This window comes from Triturus cristatus, chromosome 6 (genome assembly GCF_964204655.1).
Source record: "Triturus cristatus chromosome 6, aTriCri1.1, whole genome shotgun sequence".
In the NCBI taxonomy this organism is placed as follows: Eukaryota; Metazoa; Chordata; class Amphibia; order Caudata; family Salamandridae; genus Triturus; species Triturus cristatus.
Genome location: NC_140589.1, coordinates 1432760734 through 1432785268, shown reverse-complemented (window position 1 = coordinate 1432785268; position 24535 = coordinate 1432760734). Strand labels below are relative to the sequence as shown.

Genomic DNA, 24535 nt, shown 5'->3' with positions numbered 1-24535 from the left:
TACACATTGCCTTTGGGCACCAACCTACCTCGCGCCAAGCTACCACGTCGGAAATGGTGACCCCAGTTCTAACAGACAGATATCTAGAGGTCTTGTATTACATCATGCTGAGTTGCGGGCTTATAAAGTGACTGCTACACAACTTAAGGGCAGTATTCAGTGGCAAATGGTAAGCGTGGAGCAAGTTAGAAATGTGTGGGGGGGGCTATCACAGTAATTGGAGCATGACAATCTCAGAATCCATGGACAGTGGGTGAGCTACCCAAGACTGACCGAGACCATCTCCAGAAGCAGGTGAATGTGCTCAGGATGTGGGCGCCACCATTACCTCTGATGTCCACAGACCATCCATGTAAGTAGGACGCTTCAGTACGAGTGAATCAGTTTGCATGCAGGATTTAACAGAGGCGAGAAAGGCATTTGGTAAAGAGCTGGGTACCAGTGCAACCATTCTAGGGGAGATAGAGAAGCAACAGGGGTCATGTGAATAATCTGACTAACGCTACAAGTAAAGATGGTCTAAGACGGACGCAGATAAACAGATGTATATAACTGGTGGCGGGGTCACATCAGAACCAGCCATAGGCAGTTTATTTGCAATCTGTTCCAGCACTGCTGTTAGATAATAAAACTGTGTAACTGCACTATTGGTAGCAAACTGAAAGACTGTAAATAAATCTCACCAGGCCCAAAAAATTACGCAGCAGTAAAATGCGCAAAGGATATCCGCAGCAGGTGGTTTTCTAAAGAGAGCACATGTGCCTGTAAATGCAGAGACCACGGATTACGATTTTAACAGAATGAGAATACCAGGAAAAGGTCAGTAAAACGGACTACTATTAAATGTAAATAATGCAATGCTGGGCATTTAAGTAGTGCACAGCAAAAAATAAGTCACCTCTTTGCATTTAATAGCAGGCAGTGTAATTACAGAGCACTGGTGCTCATTTTATTTATACTGCTGAATGATGAACGGCTGACAAGCAGCGAGCACTCAACCCACTGAGCTGTTTCTTCAACATCATGAAGTGATCCTTTGAAATAGGTTTGAAACAAAGATTGTATAGACCATGGCCATGTGGTGTAGTTTTTGCATATGGTGGGGGGCGGGGGGGGGGGTCTGTACTGTAACTTTGGGCCGTGAGGTGTACGTGTAATAAAAGTACAGGCAGAAAAAGACAAAGCAGAGTATTAAACCAGACAAAGGATCACGGTTCTGGCGGTTGCGGTCTGGAAAACGGTGGCTGCAAGCTTTTTCACAGCAATGTTGAAATGCAGCCCGAAAAAGGCAAGGGTTAAAGACATGTTGGAGATGCGCACACAGCCATGGCAAATGTATGATCAGATATGATGAGATCCATAACTGAAGCAGATCCCCTATTCCCTCCCCTGCTCCCTTAGAAGCTCTTCATTAAAGTACAGTGAATACACGTAGACCAAGGCATGTGTTCCACACAAAATCACGTGAAAGGCGGACATTGCTCCATAATCAGAACTGGATCACCTAACAAGCCAGTGAAAAAGGTGAGGTGTCCTTCAAAGGTCTACATCTGGCCCCAGACTTTGGATAGTAAGCACTGTTGCCAATAAGAAGGATGTGGCGCTGTGGGCAGTGTAGGCAGACTGGATGCCGACTTCAGAACTGAGGAACCATGTTTGAGTCTTGGCATCACCACAGCATCCGGTCACTCTGGGCAAAACACTTCATCTCCCTGCCTTAAAAATTAACAAGCATTGGCAGCGCGCGTGAGACGCCATATGTGGTGGGGGAGGGGGAGAAGCGGGAGTTGTGTGCGCGCGCGGCCAAAGCTTGGAAAACAAGCATTGGCCGCGCGACGCGGGCGGAAAAAGTCAAAGCTCCAGATGGCGCCTCGGGTGCTGAAAGCTGCCGGCTGCGCACGTGAACGCAAGCGCTAGACCGTGTGGCAGCACTTTCAAAACCCGTACACTAAATGTCTCGGCCAGACCAGCGCATGCGCTGGATCAGGCGAGACCTAAAGAAAGGTATGGGGGCAGTCGGTGAGCCCACTTCAGGCAGGTATTGATCAGTTATTCAGCCATTCACATTTTGCTTCCGCCCTCCAAATACTTTGGGCATTTAGGAGGGTGTGATGGTGGGACAAAAATATGAATGGCTGAATAACAAATCAAAGACTGAAATAGGCTCCAGTGGGTGAAAGCAGATCAAACCATATGCATATGGTAACTTTGTGAGTCACCCACATTCTTCTCTTTTTGCAAGAAGCACATGCTCACACAAAGCAATTCCTTTTTAGTTTCACTGACTACTACGACAATATGTTGCTTTTTTGCATAGTGCTGCAAGGTCTAGTAGTTTACACTCTTTTAGCTTCTATGGATAACTTCTTTGCATCACAGTGTGGAGACTTGCAAGTCCTTTTTATTGAGCTAATTGCTTTCCATTACTACACTCTTGCACAGCAACACATTCTCACTTTCAGCTCATTTATATCTCTCACACACACACACACACACACACACACACACACACACACACACACCCACACACACACCACTTCTACAAGTACATCTGCATTCTACTTAGTATAAAGTATGTGAAGAGAAACGTTTTGGATGGAGATGGCCTCTTGATAGATGACTGTAGCCAAGTCCCTAAATCAAACAATGGAGTAGAGCTCTGAGGCAGATTCTGATATTGAGACAGCATCTTGGGGAGAGAATCATCGAGTAGAGTCAGGTGGTGATTTTGTGGAGTTCTAGTCAGTGAGGACTCGTCTTCTAGTGATTCAGCCGAACATGCCTACAGCATGCATGGTGTCCCGTCACATGCACAATGGGGACGGTAGCAAGACACTGGCAGGATAGTCCAATCGGGAATACTAACGAGTACCCAACGCTGAGCACAGGGGCAGTGCTCACTTGTCAGCCACCCAAATTAGTTCCGCTACAAATTCCCCCATCACTGCAGATGCTGGATGCAAAGGCAATGCTGCAAATATTTTGCCTATTGACTGCTTCCATCTTTTTCAAAATTGACTTCCTTGAGGAATTGTGCATTACAATAACTGGCATGCTGAACAGATTCTGATGGAGCCTCAAGTCACTCTGGGGCCTCATTCTAGTTCACACCGGTGGTCACTTAACTATACTTTTTGAGTTGAAAAAAATTCTCGGTCTTACTTTCAACAAGAAATTTTTGCACAAACCAACCGTATAGTACTACTCGTCTTTTTGTGTGGCTTGGACTACACCCAGTTTTTCACCAGCCATGTGCAGAGACAGGTTGATTCTGGAGCACATGCTACATTTAAGTGATAGTTTTGCAGCATTGCCCCAGAATCACACAGACCATGACGGGTTGCTCAAAACCTGTTGTGGAGCATTTGTCTGCCAAGTTTTAGGAGAGTTATGTTCCTGTGCAGAATATAGCACTGAATGAATCTTTCGTTTGATACGAAGGGTGGCTGTGTTCAGTCAGTACACACCAACCAAAAGAGGTTATCACAAAATCAAGTAGTACATGCTGTGTGAGCTCAATTGGATCTGTATACAACTTGAGAATATATAAAAAGGGAAGGACTCCACAATTAATCCTGCAGGTCTACCTATGTTCAGAATTAGTGAGAAGATTGTAAGGGAGCTTGTGCAATCACTCCTACATAAAGGTTATAACTTATGTGGATAACTTCTATAGAGGACTCCAGCTGTTCAGTGAATTGTACAAAGCGGACACTGATTTGTGAAACAATTTGAATGCACCACAGAGAATTCTTTCAGGAGATTGTTTATAACAAGTCCAGAGAAGTGTGTTGCATTGCAACGAACTGTTAGGAGTCAAATTCTCAGATAGGGAGGTAGCACGTGAGAGCACTACTCCGGTCATGGGTTGGGATCAGTTGGCTGAAATCCACAAGCCCACATATATACTGGATTACCACAAGTACATGGGCAGAGTGGATAAAATGATAAGGTTCTTCAACCACATAATGCTGGTATAAGAAAATGGCCACCCACCTGATACAGTTGGCAACATACAATGCACATGTTGTCTATTGGCTGATCACTTTGGGAAGATTCATGAGTCCCTTGACTTTCAGTTGGGTATTATCGAAAGTCTTGCTTCTAAAAATACAGTGACAACAGCAAATTAACTCATCATAGATCTACGGCCATCGGACAGTGGTATTTGATCAAAAGGAAAAAGATCCAGGCTATCCTTGAAATGAAAGTGCAATCAGGGTTACAATGCTGCAACTAACTCAGTCACTCTCAAAGAGGTATAGGAAGCCAGACTTCAAGTGTGAGGTATGTGGCATTATAGTGCAATCCAAGGAAGAGAGAGATGAGATCCTTCAAGCAGTCACAAGAAAGAAAAATCAACAACCCGAGTGATGCTAGGATTCTTCAGTGTTCTGACTTGAGGAAGGAACACTTGCAGAGAAGACCATCTCCCTGAAATTCCAACATGAATGTGACATCAGTGCAGCAACCTCAAACTCTGCAGCCATATTGTAACGATTTCAGATGTCTATGCAACCATGCTTTCCTCCATTCTCTTCTGTTCATTTAGGGGTCAGGGCTCTGAATCCTTTTTCTTATGTATATTACACATATAGTGTGGGTCCTCACATTATGCTTCCTTGTAACTCATTTGCATTATTCTTATTTAATGGCTTTTCTTCCTCTTATTGAGTTTGTCCATCTCCTGGAGCATAGCTTCTTTATCATCCTTTTGCCTGGGTGACTTATGTCCTTCCACTGCTCATATTGAGGGAACTACTTTCTTTTTCATCCATCACTCCATGAGAATGCAAGTGTTTTTCTTCCTCTCTCTTGTGGGCTGCTCCCACCTCCACAAATACCAATCCTTGTGTGCGACTCCCTCCTCCCCCAACCAATAGATCATTCATGATTTCATTGACCATGTCTTATTTGATTAATTTTTTTTATTCTTCCCACTAACCCAATCTTGTCGGCTGCTTAACTGCAATCTCCCATTGGCTTCTACCCTACTTGAGCCTTTGTTGCTCTATACCTCTATTCTATCATGGTTCCTAAAACCTGTTTTGGTGTGACTGGCAGCAGTCATTTTCTGCTTTGCCACTCTTTTTGAAAGGCACTTTCATACATATTTAAAAAAAAATGTTTTTAAATGTCTGCTATTTTGGGATGGTAAATAAACAATTAAAATCATTACAGCATTATGCCCTGTGTGTAATAAACATGATTGGAGAAGCATGTGCACAGAAGTCATCACACTAGGCTGCCATAATATCATGAAGTGTATATGTCATTGCACTCTAAGTGTTTGCCAATCCTTCACACAATAAGCAAAAAGCATTGGCAAAGCCTATTGAGAATAACAAACATTTGCTGCCTGGACTCTTGGAGGCCCACTGAGGGTGTAAAATTGCTTTTAAATACAAGGATCGCACAGAGCTGACTATGAGGAATAATTATCTCCAAGCAGGACTCGATGTCCCAACATGCAAGGTACTAGACTAACGCACTGCGCATGCCCCACGAGGGAATTTGCATGTAACTAATTATAAAGCATTGGAGGCATCTGTATGTTTCTGAAGCTGCCCATGATGAAGAGGCTTTGACCTCGAAACGCGTCGGCGAAAATTCACTCTGAAAGAAGCTGCTGGTTTAGCTGAAATGATTAAAGCCCTTTGGTTTACACTGCTGGGAGTGCGTCCTTTAAGCTTTCGGGCACTTGGATTATAACATACATATATATATATTCATACATTGTTTTCATCAGTTTCTAAACTTAAATAGTGGATTTAGCCAGCTAAGGCAACAGGCTACTGGATAAGAACATTTTTGATCACAAAGATACCCCTGAATAACCAAGCTTGATCAACATATTAATGTCTTACCCATCAACATCCTTCTCAGGAGAAACAGCATTTAAAACTCTGCTACTGTTTGTAGATAGATGAAGTACTAGACCACGAATCTTTGGATCTTCATTAAGCTTCAAGATTTCATCAATGATCTACGGTGAAAATAGAAAAAAGTAGCTAGTCAATAATGTGCATTAGAAAAAAATACATTTTAATCTATCAAATATTTTCAACAGCCAATGCTGAATTCCTACACTCAGAGCACCAAAATAAACTCCACCTATAGTTCCTATAACATATGCAAATGGCCTTCTACACAATACAGTCAGTTTACACTTTTAAGCTACAGTACTACTTACCTTCACTATATTCCACAATCCACACTGTGTTCTGCAACAGCAATACCTTAATCCTTACACCCTATACTATGTGCACAACATATATGCTACACCACCACTTTGATACCATAATCTGCCGAAACATTACACACAACCTATATCACAACCTCTTTTTAACGATCCAATCACCTACAACCTAGACCACCAAAGTGTACCCCACAACCATGATACATCCTATACATCAATCACCAGCATCGACAGCTACACCACCAGCTACACTTGAGACCATACAGTATCTGGTGAATACACTCTGTATCAGCAATGTTCCTTAGAAAACCACCCCAAAAATACCATCCACATCTCTACATTCTACCTAGACCAAAGCATCCTACATCACACTTAAAGGAGACCCATAGCGATTAACAGAAACGTTACAGAACACCACATACAGTTGCCAGAAGATCCACCTTCAAGCTGCTTTAATTGACACACAAAACAATACATGACAAATGACCATCTTCATCAGGAAGAAAATCAGCAAATGCATATAACACAGGAACCTACACTTTTAAAATGGATCCTCACCTCAAAATTCCTACATACAAGAAAAAGCCACAGGTGGTACATCTTTCTCAGTTCAGAGAGCCAAACTACAGAATTTGCAACCCACGAACATAAGATCCACTGACCACCATCTCAGCTTCAAAAAATTAGTCAAGAGTTGGACCTTGCCCACATGAAGACTATGTTCACAACAGTTTACCACAACAGTAAAATCCAACATGACAAAGTACGCTTCTCACTGTATGAAGAGGAGGTTGCCGTTTTACATGTGTCATTGTACATTGAACTATGCTTACTGCTATAAGCAGATCTGTTTATATAAGGAGAACATGTATATTGCACCACAAGATGCGTGTTTATCATAACATGTCAAAATTGCTGCTTCTATGTACATACACTTACATACCTAGAGAGGTTTATGCATGCCTACTACTAAATCTTTTTGAAGTGTGATGCATATTTATGTATGTGCAAGCTAATTGAAGTTATTTTAAACAAACTAAACAAAATAATTGCATATCTCACCACAAGATAAATGTGTGCATCAGACCATGTAAATATTGTGCTTCTATGTACATATGGGTTTTTATATTGGGGGTTTACTACAGCCACTAACACTTTATTAAGTGTCATTGGTATGTATGTATGCATGTATGTTACTTTTAGTTTTGTTATTTAAACAAATCCCTTCAAACTCCACCTCCCTCTCTGACTCCTCCCAAACCTTTCTGATTACTATGAACTCCCAACATCCTTCTCAAACTTCCCCTCTGTTTTTCAGCCATGACACCCACCTAACTGGCACACACAACCACTACTTACAAAAAGAACGTACTACTGCCCCTTTTAAATCCATTCCCATCATTCTAGCCCTTCTTCAAACTACTAAACACAAAAAAATCAAGAGCACAAACCTAAAACAACTAATGCACAAGGAAATAAAAAGAAACACTTATTACTAATCTACTAACTATTAAACGTAATCTTTGGTTCTGGAGTAGTGCGCTACTCGCCACAAAGCACTTCAACGCTCAGGGACAATAAGCGCTATATATGCATACCAGTCACTATTGTTGCAGATATGTAGACCTGAAACCAAAAATGAAAACAGATAACATTGTCTGCTGCTGTGCTCAGTAAAGCCACTAATGTAGAGGAATGTGGAGCTGAACACATTTCTCTCATTTGTCAGAACATGTTTATAGTCAAGATACTAAGACAATACCATTCATGCTCTGTAAATTTTGTCATTTTCTTACTAATGCTTACCTGTGCTAGTTTTACAGTGCTAATTAATATTATACTGTGGTTATATTTACGGAATAATAAATACTCAAATAAATTGCAATAAGTAATCTTTCACTCTCAAAACCCATTGAGGACCTATGCAAAATAACCATGTGAGTTTCTGAAAGGTCTATCTACGAAAACCAAACTATCTACAAGGGGTTGGAGGCTAAAGTAGACCTACAACAATGCACCATTTGAGTTCAGACATTAGCTAGCCAGGTATGCTGGGTCTAAATGGTATGTGATGAGGGGTCATTTGCAGAATATCTGGGGAGCTCAGTACAGGGTGTCTGATGTTATGACATTGTTGACAATACACCATAGCTGGGGTTGCAGTGGTTAAAGTGAAGGTTTGCAGCAGTCAGGGATAGAAGGGTAAGCCTCAAGGCTCATGAGTCTTAACTAGATCATAAAATTTAGAGGCTGTGAACTGCCTAATGGAAGCAAGAGAGGTCTGTCGTTCTTCATGGTCCTCTTCATCTTGGGCACAAGGTAGTCTTCGATGGAGTTACAAGAATCTTGAGACTGATATCTTTGTGACAGGACAGTGCACTTCGTAAAGGTTCCTATGAAGTTCCTTGCTAGGTTAACTAGGGCTGTGAGAAGTTAGGAGCTTCCGGATTTGCCACAGTCGGTCTTAACTGTAGGGTAGAGGTTGATTGAACCAAATGGAGGCATAGGTTGGAATGGTTTAGGAAGATGGCATCAAGGAAGGCATCAATGAAAGCTCAGTTGTTCAGGGGCTGTCAGTTCATCAGAAGAAATGCACTTAAGGTAGGTAGGATTGTGCAGCAAACTAGCAGTGATTTGCAATCTATCTAAATGTCTTCAAAGGTGGTGGTTTGTAATGATTCTGTGAAGATCTTCCCCAGGCTTTCCTTTGGTAGGGTTATGTACAGATTTGGTTTTACCGAAGAGGATTTCCCCGTGAATTACTAGTGAAATGCTTTCTCCAAGCCATGTTTCACTAACAAAAATTTAGCCTCGTTTCAAAGCTAGCTCAGATGGAAGATATTTAAATCGTTTTTTGCTCAGTAAATCAGCAGACAGCTCGATAGTGGGAGCATTTGAGCAGGAGGGAATAACTGAGAAGTTAAGAAAGAAGTTAGGCAAGGGAATGGATGGTAAGATTGGAGGGGCAGGGTAAAAATAGAATGATGTGGTAGTTAGAAGGCCACAAATGGAGTGTGTTTTGGGTCCCAGGCTTCACTGTTGGACCCTTCTCCTCCAAGGGTGATGGAGAGGGGGGGGGGGGGGGGTAAATTTTCAACTTTCAACGATGTTGAGGCACTGGCTAGGTATGTTTAATGTGTTGGATGTAGTGATTGTTAGGACTGAGGGGGCCATCACTGTGCAGTGTGGCTCAGTCTGATATCTCTTGGCAGGTTGCACATAAAGTTAAATTAGTACAAATTACAAAACAGCTTTTAGTTTAAAACAGGAGCAGTATCCCACAGATGTGAACTCTCTTTCCTTAGACAGCAGAACTTCGCACAGGTGAATGGCTTACAGGTCTAAGAAATAGCCAGCAGCAATATTTTTCAGACTATTAGAAATATACAGGGTGTGGCCTTTTAGAGGGATTATTCTTCAGTTGAGGTTCAACATCAAAGCTCAAGCTCCAAACAACAGTTTTATTAGATTCTATAGAGAATCAAGTCTGATGCCTTAGAAAGCTAGGCTACATTTCCAAGTTACATGCTGATATTGCATAAATGACTAACCTTAAAGAGTCTGAGTGGTCTAACATCTTAAAAGTGAACATAGCGATGAAAACTCACTTGACTGCAACCCACCTATTCTCTGATACAAGCTACTAGAGAGATTCAGTATTCTGATTTCACTTATTTTGTTCAATTCCAATAATTTAACAGCGAGTAAGTCAATGCAGACCAGAGTTTGACTCAAGCCAAATGTACAGCTTGGCTCTTGGTTTATGAGAGAAACTACCTCTTTTTGGATGGTTACCCTTATTTCATGCTAAATGGTATCACTGTTTTTTAATTCTGCACACTAGGACACTGCTGTCCAGGCACCAGTGTATGTGCTTTGACAAATAGAACATGGTAAAAGAAGGAAATCCTCAAAGCACAGATTTAACTTTAAAGTAAGGCCTTAGAATGTGGTGCAGGAAAGTACACCAATGGCATGGAAAGTTGGATGTGACCTGTGGTCAGCAGTATATGCTGTACCATTCACTAGAGTGAAGACCATCTGGAATCAGGCTCACCTGTGTAGCATGATTGGTGCAGCTTTTACAGCTTTATGACATGGAAGTGGCGTAAAGTCCCCATGGTCAGCCTACATGTGATATAGTCCCAGACTCTATCCTGGCTAATGGAGGTCGCCATCTTTAAGACCCAACACAATCAGCCCAATTCACAAAGACTTAATTGCCTCTAAAACAACAGAGCACATTCGACCCATGTAATGTCCCAAGTCATACTACATCACAATTACTACATTCCACATTGCATTGCATGTAGAACTTTCACGGGAGAGGCATCATCCACCCCAAGAAATAACTGAAGGCATGTGACTGCATTTCTACTCATATGCACCTTTATAAGATCACCCCTCAAAAGCGCTCTCTGGGTTAACTTTTGTTGTTCTGATGGTGTCCAAGTAACAAGAAAGGGTTCGGTCATTTAGCATCCTTCTTGGGGATCTAGGGTTCTGCATTATTAAAGGCTGGCTAATGTGGTTACCAATTTAATTAAAAATACATGTAATTGTAGTTTAGGTAAATAGGAGATGGTTTTCACAGGAGACTGCTAGTGAAACAGATATACACAGCAAGAGACCAGAAAAATGAAATGTTTTCATGGAAACCACCATGGCAACAAATAAATGATCAGCAGCAGTTAAAACTTAACATTTATTAAAATAAAGAAATAAATACAAAAAGCATGGAAGCTTCATAGCACATGGCTGCTACAAATGGCTGTAGAAATGTCAAATAAAATATAAAACAAAGATTAACAGTATTTTACCTAGTAGGTAGATATGGAGAGACACAAACAAGAAAATACAATCGGCTTCATTTACGAAGAAATGGGTTACCTCTTCATCACTGCTATCTTGGGAGAGACAAATGTGAATAATATTCAAACCGATCTGTGGAGAATAAAAAACTGTTCAGAAGTCAGAAAACTATTGATAGAAGTTTTCAAAGCAAACCATCTTACCATTCATCAGCCAACATGTCAATTACCCAACAAGTCAACCAACCAAGTACAGTTTTCTCACAGAGGGCTGTGTGTCACACATCCGCTACATAAAGCAACAGTACAGGAGTTCACCGAAGAACATGAATGGACTACTAAAACAGGTTATTATGTGTCTGAGAGTCAAAAAGAACCTTCTTATACATCTTAAAACTAAAAGCATGCAACTCAATAATACCAACATTGAAGATTTGGGTGTATTTATAGTGCTCTAAGTCAGTGGTTCTAAACCTGTGAACCGGGGACCCACAGGCGCCTGCGAAGCCTACTCAAGGGGTCCGCAAATGCTTAGAGGATTAAGTAATATTCATAGATTGTTTAAGTTTATATGAATATAGAAGCAAATTGTACAACTGAACATTTAAAACGTTCTATAAATGTGAAGGAACTTGAAATTGGAGATTAAAAATAAAGTTAATATTCTCCGATTGATTCGTGGGGGCAGTGCAAAAGCATCAAGCAGGATACAGTATGGACGATAAGTGGCATCAATTGAATTTAGAAACACTCCGACCTTATTAAAATGTTTGTTTTCTTTTATATTTTCTTGTGAATTAAATAAAGTATTTAATAGTTATGTATTTGTGTGATGAATGTTTGTTTCTGTATTTGTGTATTGTTTTGCAGTTTAAATCATCAAAAACGCTTAGGCCAGATTCCTGGCGTCCAGTAATAACTCCGTGGGGGTCTCTCGATTCCAATAATGTTTACGCTGGGGTCCTCAGAAATTGAAAGGAAAAGAAAGACTTCTCTAAATCATTTCAGTTCTAGCTACACCTTTTTAATCCATTCAAGTCAAGTACATTCTTTTCAGCACACAACTCCTGTACTTCAACCTTTTTGCTTTAAATCACAAACGTGTGCTCTTTTAGCGGACCACACACACTATACATGACCAGTGATAATAGCTTTAACAGGTAGAAAACAGCCAATTAAGACTAGAAATAGCTGTTACAATAATTGCAATTCATTTTTCTTCACATGGAAATCATTTGCTTCAATTAAAGACTTAGGCTTCAGTGTTTTTTTTTTTTTTAAATATTAGTAGTCAACCCTTATAACTAGCAACTGAAGCTTAGCTGTGGTTTGGGAGGTAGGGGCGTCTGGTTTGTTTTAGCCACTTACTTTAATACTTTTGTGTTGAGGGATAAGCTAGGTATGCAACTTAGGTAGTTGTGAGACTCATTCACCATTTAGGATTATTCATTTAGCTTAAAGCTTAGTTTTAAGCTTGAGTGTTGAGGTTAATTGGAGGCTCTCGATAAGAAATGGACAGGCATTATATCAAATGAATTGTCCCACTAAGAAAGAAGTAATTGTGAGTAACAACATTCTACCACAAAGACTGAGGAGCCAATACACTGCTGCCTGCTTCCACTCACACTGCCTCCACCAATCTTAACAAACGAGTAGAGGAGCCTTCACCAGAAGCATGGCTTCAGGTAAGGAATACATGTATATAAATAAAAAGACTACAAATGAAGCATTACCACAAAAATCGAAATTAATTGATCATTTGCACTAAATTGCTCATGATGGGAATCAATTACTTATTTACTCCTTAAATGTTTTACTTGCAGTTTACAAATGTTGGGGTTACAATTAACCCACTTCACTTTTGGCACGATTGGGCATAATTGATGATCTTAGAATTTGGTTTAATCCCAACCAATGCATCAATCCTAGTCCAAATAAGATTAATCACAAATTATACAAATCAATACATCCCATTGATTTGTCCAACTGAGAGTAATTCAGCATTTCCTTTATTTTCACAAAGAAACAAGGCACTAGTACCCTTACGAAAAGGTGTGAATAGAATAGGTCCCTTAAATCAGATGATAAAAGACAACTGAGGGGGCATGGACAGATCTAAACTGTAGGGTACACCTTTTCTCTGGATACCAACAAACCAAATACATTATTACAGTAAAAGCAGACCAATAGGCATTTAACTGACTCAATACAATCTCAGCTACGATAGCCCTAATTTGTGAGATGATTGTGTTAAACCACTCGTAGGTTGTTGCGAGTTGCCAAAGTTTAGATTTATAAAGAAAGATTAACCTTAGTGATTTTGAATTTATTATCAAATTTTACATAGATGGCGTGGGATTGCCCCAAGATAGCTCAGTACTTGTCTAAAATATGCAACACATTGAATGCAACTATAGGCTACACGATACCTATGAATCGCAAACTGGCTGTAGTGGGCATTGAGAGGGAGCATTTGCTACTTTCAGCCCAACAAAGTTTCTAAAAACTATACATTTTGAAAGAAACATTTTGGTGGGAAGGAATATAACTTTTGTAGACTTATTTACACTGAATGGCACGAACTGAAGCTTGTGACGATTATAGGGGATCATTTGAAAGGATTGTGGGATTGTAACCATGGAAGGATTATTTTGCATTTGGACTACGCAACTCCTGAAAAATGAAGTGGACTTTGAATTGCCATTTCTATTTTGCAAACATGTTATAGACAATTTTTTTCTTACTGGATATTTTAAGCAGACCAATATCCACCAATTACCTGTGTAACCAGTTTCAGAAACTGGTAAGTTGAAGGGTGAGGTAAAAATGAGTCATGCTCTGTAATTTCCTAAGTCGCCAATTTACTTTATGGTACGACAGAAAATACCTACAAATTGTAGAACCCTTCCACCCCAGGTACAGCCTTGGTTCAAATTTATGTTAGATGTACCCTACTAGACATAATAAAAAGTTATGCATAGTCCCTCATAACTGCCTGGTGTCAAACATGATCTTACTAAACACCACTGCTGGTGCCATAACCTCAGAACGTGTACAGTAAAGTATATCCAATTGATGGCTGGTCACAGAATCCAGTCATTACAGGCCCTGAAATTAACCACAAGTGCAAATAATCAATGCTATGTACAGTAAATTGGCCGAAGGACCACAGCAAAGGATAGATTCAAACGTTGACCCTCTCCTATGCATTAGCAGATTTTATGCGTACTAGTTTGGAATTTTTTGTTGGGTTGTCAGGAGGCATTGAAAAACATCATCTAATGGATGATCCTTGTAGCACATAATGTGTAATATTTAGTAAAAAAAAAAAAAAAAAAAAAAAAAAAAAAGAGGCTGAAATAATCTCTTTAAATCAGTGAAAGTGGCTCATATTTTGGACTGTCTGTATTTTTTCCTTTATTTAAACTAGTGCAACACCTCAGTGTTCTGAATTTTACAAAATGCAGCCATTATCAAAACCATTAAAAAACTAGAAAAATATTTAACGACTGCATACATAGTAAAGAAGCTCTCACTTAAATTTCTAAATCCAGAAACCACAATTTTTAAGGGTACATTTATTGCAAAGTTATTGAAAAATAACTTGGGGCTACATCGAATTGTTCCATTGACATGGTCTCACAGAGAAAAGACTGGCAGATACATGATGGATTCAAAAGAAAATTGTTTAAAGAAAAAAACAATTGGTGTGTGTTCTAAAAGCCGCAACTAAAAAAGAACTACTGAAGCCTCCACAAGTACAAATGTTCAATAGGACAACGTTGGCTGGTCTCTCTCTGCAGCACTAAAAGACATGCCAATAGAAAATCTCTTTGACACAGACATATTTCCAGATCTATGATCTACAAGCTTTGTAGTTCAGCGTAACAATACTCTGGATCAAAACATACACATTAGGAAAAATAATTAGGCAAGATAATTTACACGATCCTGCAGTTAAAAACTTTGACCTTCTTAAAGAAAATAGTCTAACTTGAGCTACAGACAAAATGAACACAAAATCTTCAAAAGAATTGCACAGAAAATCCATTTAATTACTAGCAAAGAATGAATGACAGAGGTGTAAGAGTACAAGAGAAAATTACTTATATATGCTTTTCAAATGTACAACATACAACTTTGAGGGATACGTTTGTGGTTAGAGGTCCCAACACAGAATGGAACTTTAGTTTTTTCAGATCTTCCGCAGGTCCAGAAAGAGTTCCTTGGAGGGTGCCTTGCCGTTCCACATTTATAGTTAGCACTGGCTAGTGGGTTGTTGTGACTTCCAGGCACTGCCTAAACAATAGGGTAAATGTTTCAGGCCCTGGCCTGCCTACATTTTCAGTAGTTCCTATTTGTCTTACTCCAAACAGGGCCAAAAGCAATATTTTGGGGCAATTCCTAGATAGCCAAACACTCCAGTCTCACTAAAAAGGGGGGTATATTATAGAAGTTACTAGTTTCGTCCCACATCTAACACTAAATTCCAGTTTGAGGCACACCCTGAACCCACAACAAAAACATGAGAGATATTGACTAAGACAGAGCAGGATCCTTCATCAAAACTAGAGAGGGAATACAAAATAATTGTGGTCTGGTGCGGTTAGATCCCTTTGAAGGGTGCAAAAGTACCTAGACTGGTATTTCAGGCAGGAGGCGATACTGATCTGTCAAAATAAGGAGCAGCAGCCCCCACCCTTAATGTCCAGCTGAGTTCCAAGGAGTCATCCTTGTCCTTTGAGGTTGGCCTGTCAAAGTGGTTTATTGTGTAGCTTCTGGAAGGAATTCCACACTTCATTAAAGATCGAGCTGTTGGAGAGCTAATGTACAACATCCTCCAGGAGCTTCAGGCAGTGAAAAGGTAACTTTCTAAAAAATGAATTTTCCTAAATATACATTAAAAATCCAAGGTCACTAATAAATTTGGCTTTTAATACAAAAGTGGGTGAATTAGTTTTCTAGCTGGTCCCGATCCAGAGATACAGAATTAATACTTTAATCTGTACTCTGGTTTTCTTCATAGGGCGGTCAGGCCGACCATAGTGGAAATAGGTTTTGGGGCATGGTCACTATAGGGACTTATTGACATTAATTTTCTAATTTTAAATACAATGCACCCTACTTTGTGGCATACAAGGCCTATATAGGGGAACATATTAATATTTAAAAGGGAGGTCTTTGTTTGCAAAAATTGTTATTTTGCAAGTCACATTGCAGGTTTTACACAGCGGCAGTCCTGTTACGGTGGTAGGCCTAAAGGTATGTTTTGTAAGCCCACTCTGTGGATGGCACAAGAGGTGCTACAGTCTACAAATTGCATTTAACTTCCAGGCCCTGGGTGCATTTTCTACATTATATACTAGGGATTTCTGGGCAAAGTTAGACATGTCAGTTACGAATAAGCCAATTTAGCCATGTTTAAATATTGGGAGCACAGGCACGTACCAACTGGTTAGCAGGGGTAAAGTGCACAAAGGTCTAACACCAGCAAAAATGGGATCCAGAAAAACAAAAAAATACAAGGGCAACTGCAGCAAATGCTGATTTTCTACAGTACTAATCACGCTTTCCTTCCTTACTTCTTTGTTCTTCTCATGAAGTGTTTTAGTTCAATTTATATTGCATCTCAAGTGTTTTATCAACTGTTCTGAACATAGGCACCTGTTACTGTCACAGTGTGCAATCTGAAATCTAAATAATTCAAACACAGAATGCTGAATTAAATATTGTTTCGACTGTTCATAGAACATCCATGCATCAGAAAACCTTAGCGGAAATCAACCTGGAAAACAGAAGTAAACGCAGACTGTATTAGATGAAGACTGTCACCTGCCATTCAACATCAAAGTAGGTCTTCGCAAGCCAGACTTTAAAACGAAATATAGGATATAATGCTCACTGATAACTATTACGCACCTGGAATTCAGTACTGTACCCAGTAACACTTTTTTCACGTTACGTATGCCAAAATGCATTTGTGAGACCTCATTGTGAAAAGTGGATCGCCGATAATCAAAGTGAAAAAACAGGTTCAACCTTTCCATTTGTTCTAGTTGTACAAGAATAAGACTAAGAATTTTCCATTTTATTCACATTCTGTTGTTTTATGGGGACAATTCACAAAGACATGTAAGAGTACATAACAATACTGTATGTGATCTTGCCTGACTTAGTGAATTGAACCTCAAAACATCTCAAATGTGAATAAAAACGGAACTTCTGAACCTATGCATACACAGTTAATACATATGGAAAGGCTGTGCCTTTTCTTCTCTTTTACCTTGCCATGGAAGAATAGCTGGTGGGGGGGGATCCTTGAGAGGTGCACATTGTGTGCAACATATGAAGTAGGGCACAATCAGTATGCCTTCGGATGAACTATTTGCCACTGCACTCGCATCAATAATACAGTGCGGGAGATGATGCTGCCTCATTTGCATAGGATAACGCGCTCCATGAAAATGAGAACTAAGTCTTTGGGATTCATATAGGCGTAAAATGAGTTCCGCACAAACCATATGAGAGAAAGGTGCCACATGAGTGTCTGCAGCTCCTTCTACAAGAACATAGTGCACAAGGATGCAAATAAATAATCAAACAAAAAAAATGTAAAAACAAAAAGCAAAAACTCCGGTGCGTGCCTGTGGCACTTCGAGTAACAAAGCCCTCCTCTTTATTTTGGTATTTTTCATGTCATTATTTTAAGACTGCCCATTCTTTGTTATTGACTATTCAAAATCTCAGTTTGTGTAGACATTGGTCTACCCATATCAAAATGCACTTTTGGGATTTCACAAAGAACCAGCGTCTTAGATCAGCAGCAGTTAAATTATGCAATACTGGGTTAACATGGCTAGATTAATAAATCACTTTTACATACAGAAAATGTTAAAATGCTGTCACTGTCAATATCAAGAAACATTCAACCCTTACCTCTTCTGCAAAGTTTTTGGTGGTTTCCAACATCAAGTCTTCATCAGTGGCCTTAAACAGAAGACAAGACAAAAGTTATGATGGGGCAACAAAGTCTGAATTGTAACTGAATTTAAAAGTGTTTCATTGATAATGTTGATTGCTAGCTATTAAACTTGTCCTTTTAGAGGATTAATTTATAACAGGGATAAGACAGACCAGGACATGCTCTCTTGGCAACTTGTGATACCACATGCCTCAATCAGAACGTATTAAAATGTCAAGGAAAAGGTCTATGGGCATTATGGAGCATGGAATGCTGGAGAAACTGATTTTATAGACACATTAGGTAGCTGGGTGTCTAGAAAGGGGCATATTTAGGAATTATGCTACTGCAGGGTAGGCAGTTGCATAGGATGTCTTGTCCAAAGGACTATTCGTTTGTCCGAGTACTGAGAAATTGCACAAAAATGCGTTGAAATAGCTGCGGTCATGCAGATTCACTTGCTGCCTTTTTCTTTAACCGTGTAGTGCATGGCTCTAGATTGCTTTTTCGACTGCTATGAATTTAGGCACACTTAATGTCCGTCACTGCTGGACCAGGAACGACAAAGGACTAGCTCAGGATTTAGATGTTTTTATTCTTTGTATCTTTTTGATAGTCTTTTTTTGTTCTCATAAGAAAAATGCAGAGTTTTGGCTTCTGTCACGGTTTTCTCACTTGAATGATCTTTAAGAAAACCTATAAAAAGTGATAAATTGGGGAGTGGTTAGCATTAGCTATACACAGCTAACTAGGGGGAAGATACCAACGCTTTCAATAGCGATATTGCACTTTGTTTAGCTAAATGTTAAAGTGAATTTTAAAGCGCAACAAATACCTGGAGTTGTCAAGGCGCTAGCTCAGTGTGGGAGAAGCATTGAATCATCCTTAACTAGAGAATAGCCAGGTTTTTAATTCCTTCCTGAAAGCTAGTAGGTTAGGTTTAATTCTGATATGAAGAGGGAGTTGGTTCCATTCTTTTGCGGTCGAGGTAAGAAAACTTCTTCCTACCCAATTGGTCCATCTAAACCTGGGGACCACGAGTTTAAGAGCACCAGTTGGACGGTTTCTCCCTGGGGCGTACCATTTAAAGGAAGTTTTTAAATAGTCTGGGCCTATGCCATGGAGAGATGTGTAGGCAAAGCAACGTGCTTTAAATCTGATACGCTGCCTGACAGGGAGCCAGTGGAGCTTACTGATGGTTTGCAAGACGGGTTTGTGTTTTGGAATGCCTGCCAATGACCTGGCGGCAGCATTCTGTGAGCCCTGCAACCTCGTGGGATGTTGATGTTGCATGTTTTGGTACAGGCCATTGCAATAGTCTATCTTAGATAGAACTAGTGCAGTTAACACCATTTTTGAGCATTCAAAGGAATGAAAGGGAGAATCTTTTTAAGCATCCTTAAGGTGGACAGGATTGCATTGACCGGCTGTCCACATGTTGGTCTGTTGTCTATTGCCTGTCCCAAACTCCTTACATTGCTAACTGGGGAAGGCAAGGTACCCAGTTCTTCTGGCCAGCAGGCAGGGGACCAGAGTTTGGGGTTATTTCCAAAAAAGATGACCTCTCTTTTTCCAGAGTTCAATTTCAAGCCGTTTAGGTTCATCCAGTTTCCAATTGCTGCCATACAGTTGTAGAATTTCACACCCGTACTATTGTCAGATGAGGTCATAGCTACCATGATTTGGGTGTCATCAGCATAAGACGGAAGATCGAACCCAAAAGCTCTTATCAAGACTGCCAGTGGTTTAACGTAAACATTACAAGGTGGAATTGAGTAAGGATCCCTGTAGGACCCTACATTTCAAAGAAAAAGGCTCAGATAGAAATTATTCTAATAGTGCCAGAGCTGACCACTCGATACAGAGAGCCTGGAGATGACCGACCATATCAAAGACTGCAGATAAATCAAAGAGTACAAGCGCCACACTGCTGCCCCATTTATCATCGTTCTAACCTCTTCAGTAGTCTTCATCAGAGCTGTTTCGGTACTATGACCACTTCTGACCCCGAATTGAGTAATATCTAGCAGTTGGTTGTCCTGTTAAAACAGTGACAGTTGCTGGTTCATAGCATTTTTTATGACCTTCGCTGGTAAAGGTAGTCCGGAGATAGACCAAAAATTATTCCGGTCCTTGGGATTTAGGTTAGGGTTTTTTTTAGCATAGGTACAATGAATGCTTCCTTCCATTGGTTAGGAAAGGATCCAGACTCAAACATCAAGTTGAAAATATTGGTCAGATTGGTGCCCACCATTTCTGCTGCTAAATTAATGACTGGCGGAAGACATGGATCCTTAGGCATGCCAGATTTGGTTGCTTGAATTAACAAGGTTACTTGGTTTATCGAAAGGGAAGAAAAATTGGTAAACTTGAGAAACTTCAAGACCGCAGGTTGAATTATGCCATCCTGTCAGCTGGTACTATTTTGGTCAAACTTGTTAAAAATCGGAACTACTTTGCCGACACAGAAATTTGCGAGTGCATCACAAAAGGCCTGACTATTGGTCATGGTATTTCTAGGGACTAAGGCCAATTTGGACACAATCTGAAAAAGTTCCCTCAAAGAGTTGTTGACCGCTTCGATTTCTTTGGGGATGAAATCTCTTATTAGTTTTGTGACACAATACATAACAAACCACCTACATCCACAGGCCGACGGTGGTGTAACTTCTAGAAAGCATTGAGTGTCATTTAATAACAATGAGAAGAGAACAAGGAGAGTGAAAAAAAGAGGTGAGACCCAAGAAGGGAGACAGGCGGAGGAGGGGGGAGAAGGCAGGCGCGTGTGTTAAGATTCAAGGCTACCATCTTGACTCCTGTCCCTTATGGATCTACAGCAGGTGTTGGTGCCGTTAAGCGTAGGATTCTGAAGTATTGAGGGCAAGATAGTACCTGAAATTCTTCTGACAAATACTGTATGCAGGGGTGCCACATTTTATCAAAGCGAGGCAGTTTCTTTGTGACCAGCAGAGTCAACTTTCCCATGCCCAATATGTCCCAGACCTTAAGTAACCAGTCCTGGTGTGTGGGCACAACATCCGTTCCCCACCTAGCAAGTAAGACTTGTTTCACGGCCCCTATCAATAGGGTAATCGCTCTGCCTCTGTGTTCGCAGCAGGTATGTAAAGGGATTGGGAAGGCCTAATATTATGTAGCATGGGAATTTGGGTATGCCTGTGTGAAAAATGGTGTTGACTGATTCCAGGACTTTGGACCAAAAGGACTCCAACTTGGGACATTCCCAAAGTATGTGTGCAAGTGTACCCTATCGCCCACACTGGAGCCAATATCTCCCAACCCCGGGCCAGCCCCAGGAAGCATCCGGTCAGGTGTGTGGTACAAGTAGTGGGCAATCTTGAGGAGCATCTCTTTGCTGGTAGTGTTTAGAGCTGAGGAACATGCCGGTGAGGCTTGGAGATGGATCGGTTTTACCAATCAGGCATAAATGTCTGACAGTAGCTTGGCATCCGTGGCTCTTGTGAAGAGCCACTTCTCGAATGCCGTAGAGGGTCTGCTGGCATGGGCAGATCCAGTGCTGAGCAACCCAGTGGGTCACCGTCAAGGTATTGCCACTGCGACGAATCCTGTAAATTGTAGCAGGTTTGCAATGTGCGGAAAGCCATATGTCCTTCCGCGTCAAACAGGTTGCCTTTACACTTCGAGTTGGCCTGCTGCCAGGGCTTGAATGCTGCCCCTGTAAGTGCAGGTGGGAAGTCTGGGTTGCCAATTATGGGCGTTTGCGGCCATATTGGAGTGGAGAGACCCTATCGTTGCTGTAACCTATCCCACACCCCAACCGTGGCTCACGTGACTGGGGATACGTACAAGCCCATCGGCCTGTGTGCTTTCCGCAACATGGTATCTTCCCAATATGGGTGGCAGCGATAGCCTGATCCATGAAACACCAGTGTTTTTCAGTGAGTGCTCGGGACCATTCCACCATGTAGTGGAGCTGAGCCACCTGGTAATAACGCATGTTCCGAATGCCCAGACCCCCTGCAGCCAGGGGGCTCGAACCCTGGATATCTGCGCTCACTTGCCCTCCCTGGTGAAATCCCTCAGGAGAGATTGTATCCTGTCAAGGACACATGAGGAGTCTGAAGGGGCATTGTTTGCATGGTGTAGAGGAGCTTAGGAAGAAGTGTCATTTTAATTGCCGCAAGGCGTCCTAGCCATGAAAGTTTGTTTTTTCTATTTGGTGAGATCAGGCCACGCAAGTGGTATGAGGGTCCCATAACTGTAGGCAGCAGTAGCTGTGGAATACACCCGTGGGCCTAGGTATGGTATGCTGTCCTCTGCCCATTGGTATGGGTATTTGCCCTGCAACTGAGTGCGCTCTATCTTAAAGATGGTCAAGCCGAGGAGCAGGGATTTCTGGGGCTTAATCTTAAATCCTGATGCCGCTCGAAATATGTCCATCTCGGCTGAGACAGCCTCCTACAAGGTGTCTGGGTCCTTGAGCGTGAGGAGCACATCATCAGTGTATAACATTACCTTATAATCGCTGCCCCCCATTCTGACCCCAGAGACAAGCCAATTATACCTTATTCTTTCTGCAAATGGCTCCATGTGGAGTGCAAAGAGTAATGGTGACAGGAGCCAACCCTGTCTGGTCCCTCTCCTAATAGGGAAGGCAGATGACTTTATGCCTTTTACTTGTACATTCGCCTGTGGGGGCAGTCTAACAGGAATGGATCCAGCCACGAAGCTGGGCCCAAAGCCGAATCGCTCTAGCACATGGTACAGAGAAGGTCAATGTACACGATCAAATGCTTTCTCAGCATCGATGGTTAACGCTAAGGCTGGGGACTGTGTACGTTGTATTCTGTCCAGGAGATGGCAGTCTTTTAGTGTTGTCACTGCAACCTCTCTCCAAGATAAAACCTGCCTGATCTGAGTCACCAATCCCTGCACATTGGAGGCCAGCCTATGTGCTAATATGCTAGTGAAGATTTTTGCGTCTACGTTCAAGAGGGAGATTGGGTGATATGAAGCACAGTCCCTGGGGTCTTTCCCTGGTTTCAAAATCACTATGAAAGTAGCTTGAAACATCAACAATGGCAACCCTTCCCCCACCCCTCAAGGCATTGTACACCCAGGCCAAAATGGGAGCTGTTTGCCAAAGTGCTTGTAGAACTCCGCCTCGTATCCATTAGAGCCGGGAGCCTTGTTGGGTTTTAGCCTCTGTATTGTGAGGAGGGTCTCTTGTATGCTTATGTCCTTCACTAACGCTTCGAAGGTGGACTCGTCCACGACCGACAGACACCGGGCCCATGTACTCCTCAATGCCTGCATCAGGGAGCGGCTCAGCCTGGTAGAGGTTCTGATAAAAAGCCCAGAGTCATTAGCTATATCCACTTCCCAGGAGCAAAGGGAGCCATCCATAGTACGTATCTCAGGGACCTACTGATCCGTTGCCTGCGCTTGAAGGCGGTGAGTCAGCATGCGCCCTGCCTTATTTCCCACTGCATAATAGGTCTGGCGTATTTTAAGAAGGGCATATTCTGCATGTCCCATGTCTACTGCCCGCATTTGTTTCCTTGTCACAGTCAGTTGCCGATGAATTACCACCGATCCTGACCTGACATGCTGATTCCAAGTCTTTGAGCTGTGCTTCCAGCTTGCATCTTTACTCCCTTCCCTCTCTATTAAAATCAGCTGATATACCCAAGAAGTGCCCTTTTAGTACCACCTTCAAGGTTTCCCAGAGGGTATATGCAGACGTGTTGGGGAGATCATCAAGTTCTAAGAAGGCGTGGAGCACCACTTGTGTGTCAGATCTTATTGTGTCGTACGTTAAAAGTTTAGCGTTTAGCCATCAGTGAAGAGGGGAGGGCATCTGATCCCCCCATGGGTGAATTGCAGAGTTAGGGGGGAATGATCCGAAAGTGAGGCTGCCCCAATTTCTGCCGGATGTGCTTCCCGGTTGACCAGTCTATGCGGGCATACGTCTAGTGTGATGGAAAAATGAGAGTGTAGTCTACTGCCATGGGGTGCATGTGTCTCCAAATATCCGTAAAGCCTGCTTCACTCAACCACTGCCGGGTGCCCTTTGTCAGTCCCCAACCCGTCCCACCCTCGGAATGATCTATCTTGATGGGCGTCTATTGCTATGTTGAAGTCGCCGCCCACAGCTATTTCCCCATCGGGAGAGGTGAGCAACATGCCCAGCATTTCCCTGAAGAATGCCTCCTGCTGCTCATTCGGGGCATATGTGGTCGAAACTGAGTCTGGTGCCCTGTATATTGACTTGCAATGTCAACATCCTACCCGGAATCTCCATGAGAACAATATTGCCCCCTTTTTTTTTTTTAAAGTTCCTGAGGACAAGTACTGCCTATCAAACCAGTCGGAACGCAGTCTCTGCCAGTCTTCCTGGAGGAGGTGGGTCACCTGTAGCAAACATATCGCCTTTTGAGTCCTTAAGCACGGCCAGTACAGCTAGCCTCTTGGCAGGTGAGTTAAGGCCTCGGTCATTAAGGCTAATAAGGGACACAATCATGGGGAAATAATCAAGGAAGCCTCTACTCTCTGCAGCCACCCACGACCATCGATCCCACCCCC

The 24535-nt window shown here is 41.7% G+C and overlaps 1 protein-coding gene across 3 annotated transcripts in view; it reads right to left on the bottom strand.

Annotated features, from left to right (window-relative positions):
• MTHFD1L (methylenetetrahydrofolate dehydrogenase (NADP+ dependent) 1 like) overlaps positions 1–24535 on the bottom strand; it is a 1409858-nt gene that overhangs the window by 1298483 nt on the left and 86840 nt on the right. For all 3 annotated transcript variants that reach the window (XM_085612491.1, XM_085612490.1, XM_085612492.1), the window contains exons 3-5: positions 17947–17997; positions 11090–11143; positions 5868–5986 (exon numbers count right to left, since the gene is read on the bottom strand). In XM_085612491.1, the coding sequence (XP_085468617.1) occupies positions 5868–5986; positions 11090–11143; positions 17947–17997 (224 nt within the window). The remainder of the gene's footprint in view (positions 1–5867; positions 5987–11089; positions 11144–17946; positions 17998–24535) is intronic.